We start from the raw sequence: 7,012 nt of genomic DNA on the forward strand, positions 1-7,012 counted from the left end.
TCTGGGATAGCACAGTGAATTTGAGTGGGAGGTGTGTGATACACTGTAGGTGACTGAACTAGTGAAAACATTCACATCCAGATTTTTCTAGTGTCAGTTTACATTATAAGAATAGCTTGTTGTTGCTTGGTTCCTGTACAGTATCTTGTGTTCAAATCATGTCCGAATAAAGTCATATGGGCAAATTAAGACAAAATTTCAGTGTCTGATTTTCAGCACAGATTGTTAAGCATGTTAAGTTCTTGATGTTAAGGATTCCCCACTCCCCCCAGAACTAATCTGGCTTTTCTTATTACCATGTTATTATCCAACATTAAAATCAGGAGTTCTTTTCTGTGTTATAATTTACCTCCTTTATTTGGGACTTTTAAAATGCTGAAATCTTGAAAGTAGAAGGCAGCAATGACAGCTGCTGTTAGGTTGAAGCAAACTATGAGTGCAAAGCGTTAAGGGGCATGTTTGCAAAAGAGTTTTAAGAATTTAAGAAATTACTTCTCTTGATGTGTTCAGTGATCTTCAGCTGGAGGGCTTCTGTACTTCCCCAGTGAATGGTGAAATGCTATGTCAGGGCATGTGTTGCTCATCATACATTTTAATGCAAATCTGAGCCTGTTTACCCCTACATACAGCTAAGCTCTGGCTGGAAGTGTTTTCAGAGGGCTTAGATAACTCTTTGCAGCATCTCAGCTCTGCAGATGTGGTAAACTTAGGCTGAAAGCTAAAACAAGCACTGGGAATAGCATTATGTTAACTGCTGCTATTTTTCTCCAAAGAAATCATGTGATTAGATATGTGTAAGTATTCAAATTTAGCATCCTTCTGTTTCAAAGAGCTGATTCTCTGCAACAACTATTTTTTTTAGATGACTTCTACACATTTGCTGTGTTGCACCCACACTTCGCAGAAGAATATCTCTATGCTGATCAGGTGGGAGCTGAGAGTGGCTTGGAGACTTCATCTCTTTCTGCTCCTAATGGTATCTGTACTGACTTCAGCCCTGACAACAGTGCAGATAGAAGGAAGCCCTTGCAGAAGAAACTGAATTAACACTACAACTGTTACCTTCCTCTCCTGGTGAGAGGGTTGTATTTTCTTGGGATTTTCATAAGTCACTCCAGTTATACAGCGAATACCAGTTTTGTGTGTGAAGGTTCTACCTGAATACCATCCTTTGAATCATATGTGCTATGTTTAACAACATGTTCCAGGTTACTTTGGGAAAGGTTTTTTTATTTTTTTTGAAAAGGTCTTTGAAAGGCAAAAATGTGAATGTGCTTCATTATTAATGTTCATATTTAAGAGGAAGCGGCACAACTTATTTATATTCCATTGGCTAGTTCCATGTACCAAGTGTCGCACAAACTGTGCATGTATAAAGAAACTGTAGCTACTATGGTGTAAAGTGCACTTTGGTGATTAGTGTTTTCCCTAGTTATGGGGATGTTTATTTGGGGCCAAACTTTGCTGTCCATATCTGAATAGTCAGTCTTGTTGATTTTGGTGGGAATTATTCTCTTGAGCAAGGCAAGCATACTTTGGCCCTTTGTTTTGGTTTCAGTGAACAGTTTGGAAACAGTAATACAAAAATTTGCTAAGGATTACTTCTTTTATTTTTATTGCTGAATGACAAAATTGTTTCTCTTTCCATGGTAGAATGAAAAGGAAAGGCTCCTTATCCCTCACCCCAACACTTTTCTACTGTAATCTTCCGGATGCAATTACATATGAATTCTTTCCAAACTGACATGCCACATACTGTTTGAAAATACATAACTGAACTGTTTGTGGTTTTCTCTCATAACCAATTCCAATCATGTCCACACAACATTTTATGGGAGATGTATAAAGAGCTATATTTGATTTAGATTCATCAGGAATCACAGGTTTCTTTTGTAGCAAGCCTGTACAGATAACATAGCATGGAATACATCATGAAAACTTTGGTGTATCAGCACAAGTTGGAAAAGGTTACAGTCACTTCAGAGGCCAAGCAAGAAACAAGTTGCAGAACATCCTGAAAAAGTGCTAGTTAAATCTCTATAGCAACATTACATATACTTCATAGAACATATATGAAGCTTAGAATAGTTTAGAACTGTTTAAAAAACAACCACACTTTTGTTAGTAATACATGTGTTTCCTTTTGTAAAGCCTGATGCCTTAACTGCTGCTGGAGGTCTCAGAGAAAATTCTAGATTATTATAAAACTACAGATCTTCATTGATTAGGAAATGTGACAAAAGCCTCAAGGGGTGGGAGGGAGGACTCTGTCACAAAATAACTGTGATGGCAACTCTGCTTCCAAACAAAAAAAAATCTTTTAAGTAATTTCTGACTAGTTTTGTGCATGGAAAACTATTGAGATTAGAGTTTTCCACAAAGGAATTTAAAACTAGATGTGAAAGGGAAGAATTTTAGCAAAGGATGTCTGTTTGTATCAAATGCTTTTACAACTATTTTTTAAATAGCAGGAGGTGTTTTAAAGCTCATTAGGGTATTGGAACGTGTCCTTAGAAATCCCATACTCTATGTAGCAGGTCTCCAAACTGGAACTGACTTTATTAAAGAGGGTAGGAGGAAAAAATGTAAGAAAATATGCTTTATGGGGGTATGTGGCGGTAATAGTTTAATTTTTGATTTATCTAGGTAACAAAAGCCAAGCTCACAGGGCAGCAGCAGACTGGCTGGCAATATTTGAATTAAAACTGATCATGAGAAATAGGAGAAATTGAAAAAATAAGACATATGAGAAACTGCATTCAAGTAGGAATATTTGGCTGCACAGAGGAGGGAGTGAGTATTACTGCACCACATCTTGAGGCAGGGATGGCACAGAATATGTCAAACTGAGCACTGTTAACTCTTTGCTGCAGAAAACATGCTCACGATGGAGGGGTGCATCAGCATGTGGCCTGTGAGAAGCAGGGTGGTATTTCTTTGTTACCAAGATGTGATAAGGTCTTACCTGAGGTACCTGTTCATATTGGGGCACCTGAGAGAGATGGGGTGTAACTGAACAAAATCTGGAGGACAGAAAGTACTCAAAAAGAGATCAAAAGTATCCTTTAATCCAAAATAGAGGAGACTGAAGGAAGATGTGAACAGTCTTTAAATATGGAAAAAGTTGCTATAGAGGAAATAGGAACACTCTTCTCCACGAGAATGGTAGATGCTAGCTATTAATTGAAAAGGCAAGTTAAGCATTAGGAAAAGTCTCTTACAATATGCCTTATTAAGCTAAGGAGAAGGGTTATTTCAGATAGGGTGAACGGCCTGCCTTCTTTCACTGGAGTTTTTGGAAACAGAGAAGACAGCTCCAATAGAGACACTTGATTTTGCTGATCATGCCCCAGGGTTACAGGGCGATGTCCCTGAGGTCTGTTTTCTGTAATTACCCAGTATGTAAGGGAAGGCGGGTGTAGTCTGGACGTACTGTATCTCTACAAGACTATGGCATGTGGCTCAAGTTGGCTAAGATAGTTACCTTTTGCTTTATATATGAGCTCGGGAATTTGAGAATTTCAGAATGCAGGGAATGAGAAAGAGTGCCCCAACATGTGTCTGGAAAGAAGAAAGAGGTAAACTTAGAATCCCATGGACACCTCTGAAGTGAGAGAAGCTCCAAGGAAGAGATACATTGACCATATCTGTGAAAGAGCAAAGAAAGCTGATTGAAGTTGGCTAAATACAAGTGTATCTAATTTGCATGTATTGTGTGAGTAACTTGAGGGTCTGTTTTATGAAAGCCCATAGATTCATTGACTTTTTCATTTTTATTTGTGAGGTGTTTTGTAATTGTGGTGAGTGTAATAGCTGTACTTGTGTGCATCTAAGCTGTACGGAGTGCATTGAAGGGTGCTGCAGCCTGTAGTACATGGGCCCTTAAGCAGGTGCCACATTGTGTGGTGAAGAGGCAATGAAAGTTCTGTGCACCAGTGAGCTCAGTCCAGAGCTGCTGCTGGAGAAGGCTGGTGACCAACACAAGCCACAAGCAAGCACTCTCGGTGGATTAAATAATTTAAAAAAGCCATAAGACAAAACAACAGATTCTGGAAGCAAATGTGATTCTCCCTCTTCTGAGAAGTTACTGAATGAGATAAAGACATAATAAGAAGAATGATAGGATGAAGGATCAGCCTGCATGGAAACATTTTTAGATCACACATCATCTCACAAAAGTTGAGATTAATTAATACAATTCCATTCATTTTAGCATTTGTAATATATAATATTAGACTGCCTTGTAGTGAGAGAGAAGCCACATTACCACAGGGTGGTGAACTCAGACTCTTGAGGGCAGAGGCCTGTAACACATCATATGACTGCAGCCATACTCTCATTACAACTCATTCATCAAACCCCAGCTGCAGAAGTGTTTCAGTAGTTCCTGATGAGAAGCCTTTTTAGAGGCATCTGACTGTGGAGCAGCTGGATTGTGACAATCAAGTTTCAGTAACCTGATGCAAAGTCCGAGTAGAAGTGAAAACTTCCTTTCCCTATCACCAAACATTGACATGTAAATGCTTTCCATTAAAATATTACTGATTTTGTAGGCAGATTGGTATATTTTAACAGGTAGTATCAACATACCCTAAATTTACAAGGTGACATAAGCAGACTTAGCAACTATTTAACTTAAATGATGCTTACACAAAAAATGCAGAGATGTGAAGGCATTTGGCATTTCTGATGAGTATTTTTGTACTCTTAGGTAACACTGCCATCCCTTGCTATTAAAGACCTTGCATCAACCTGAATTTTTACATATTGTATGAGATACTCAGCACCTTGGCTGGGTATTTCTTCTCATATGCCTGAACAAGTATTTAAAGTTACCTAGAAAACCACGAAATCCAAAATATCTGAAGTTTTGGGGAATTTGTTTGGTTTTTTGTTGTTTAATTTATATTTTTTCAAACATAATGAAGCACCACTAAAACCAAAAAAATGCTTGCTAGGTGCAAATAATGTTTAAACCACTGTCTCTAGCATGGTATGTCAAGTGTTGTTACAGATTTTTTTGGGGAGTCTGTTGCTGTAACAGGTAAATTTAAGATGCTCCATAGGAAATATATAAGCCTGATGGAAAAAACTAGGCTGTACACTTAGTTTTATATTAATGACACTATATGTTTTTGATGCATTTATTGTAGCTAGAATGATCTAGGTGTGATAAATAGCAACCAGACATGTATGTGTTTGCTAATCCCATTTTCAAGGTATAAATCCTTAGGTCACAGGGGTTGAAAAGGACACGTGTGCAGTAGGGAAGTGGTGCAACCTCTTTAGTGACACAGCTGCCAGAAGTAAATAGCTAAGTGCCACACAGAGCTCTTTATTAATCTCTTCATGCAAGCTGAATAACTTTGTTAGCTAGTTTAGGCATTTTTAGTATTTTTGTATTCTCAAAATGCAGTAAACATTTTCCTGTAGAAGTCATTGTTGCACTCCAACATCTGATAAATTTATAAAGTAGGTTTTATGTATTTATGAGTTCCCTAATAAGTTCATCTTTGGTATTACCATTAATTAAATTGTTCTTCCTACTTTTATATTACCATGTGGTAACTATAGCTTCTGATATGAACTGTTTTAGTCACCTTCTGTGCTGTGCTCCTTCAAAAATAGCTTCCTCATTAAAGGACAAATTAAAAAAGAAAAAAAAAAACCACAACCCCAAAAAAAAAACCCCACCAAAAAACCTGCCCTGACTTAAAAAAAATACTAGTTGCAGAACTCCGGTAGCACGTGCTGTAGATCCTGTGATCTCAGACAAGAACCTGTAAGCAAAGCTTTGCATATGTTACGGGACTAAACTAGGCTGGAGAGAAAACAAAATTCTGATTAAAAGTTCTGACCAACTAAGTTAAATTTTTCTTTAGTCAGAGTGTGGGTGATAAGACTTTCTGAAATGTTGCAAATGTTGCATTTTACTTAATGTGATCTGTTTTTTTCTCTAGCAGAGATTTCATGAGTGTTATAGAAATAGGAAATTACAAATACACTGGCCAAGAGTTCTACATTAGCAAAATTCAAATTCAAAGCCATATGGAGGCACAGAAGTTCCCCGTGAACCAGGCACTTCAAATAGTTTGGTACTTTTCAGGTATCTGAACTTCAGCTGATTAGGAAGACTTAAATTAACAAATTATTCTGAATAAATCACTACCAAAAAAAAAAAAAAAGGGGGGGGGGGAGAATACAAAAAATACAAAATGGAAGTAAGAGTTGTCATCAGTGCCATTGATAATTAGTTACAAATTAATTAAATTATTAATTGATCAGTCCTGCAAAACTGCAATATCTGTTTCACATATGAGCCGGAAGGCTAATGTGGTTATTCAGGTAATTTTGCTATCCTGACTAGGTAGAATTTAAGCCAGGTGGTCTTTACTCAGAGGGTGATTTCTTGAAGGTACTGTAACATCCCAGTAATGTCTTGGTCAGTGGCAGTGCAGACAGTGGGATTTCACCTTCTCACCCTGCCTTTTTTCTTTGAATTATGGCAAAAAGTATTTAGATCCTACAGGGTTCCTGTCATGGTTTTCTTACAGGTAAAAACCCTCTAGCATCACCTCAGAGATACAAAGATGATAGTTCTGTGGAATAGTTATGGTGGTGAACTGGGTATACAGTGCTGGTCACCAACACCTTGTGGTCAAACCATGTATAAATGATAATACTGAGTTAAAACTACTGAGAGAACGCAGCAGCAAACAGGGCATCCTTTAGATGTGTTTGGACTTGTGTCTGTGAGTATTCCCTGCATCTCACAGTGCTCAAGTTGAGACAGTTTCTTTCTCTGGAACACATTTCAGGTTTCTTTCAAGATACTAACTACTTTGACTTCTTCAAGTGGAAAAGTGATTTGTTTTGTAGAAAGCAGCTTCTTTTTCCCCAGATGGTGTGATGTGCTTTACCATGTGTACTGTGATTAAACTGAAGTGGGGGATACCAAGAGAGCAGAGGATATAAGAGGCTTGTAAAATAGAGGGTTTATGTTTCTGTGAGT

At 37.7% G+C, this 7,012-nt stretch overlaps 1 protein-coding gene across 1 annotated transcript in view; it reads left to right on the plus strand.

Moving 5' to 3' along the window:
* The window catches only part of LPCAT1 (lysophosphatidylcholine acyltransferase 1), a 59,044-nt gene extending 56,036 nt beyond the window's left edge, over positions 1–3,008 (plus strand). Inside the window, exon 14 of the mRNA XM_068194987.1 lies at positions 863–3,008. Within this exon, the coding sequence (XP_068051088.1) occupies positions 863–1,047 (185 nt within the window). The 3' untranslated portion in view covers positions 1,048–3,008. The remainder of the gene's footprint in view (positions 1–862) is intronic.
* The last annotated feature ends 4,004 nt before the right edge of the window (positions 3,009–7,012 follow it).

This window comes from Anomalospiza imberbis, chromosome 1 (genome assembly GCF_031753505.1).
Source record: "Anomalospiza imberbis isolate Cuckoo-Finch-1a 21T00152 chromosome 1, ASM3175350v1, whole genome shotgun sequence".
In the NCBI taxonomy this organism is placed as follows: Eukaryota; Metazoa; Chordata; class Aves; order Passeriformes; family Viduidae; genus Anomalospiza; species Anomalospiza imberbis.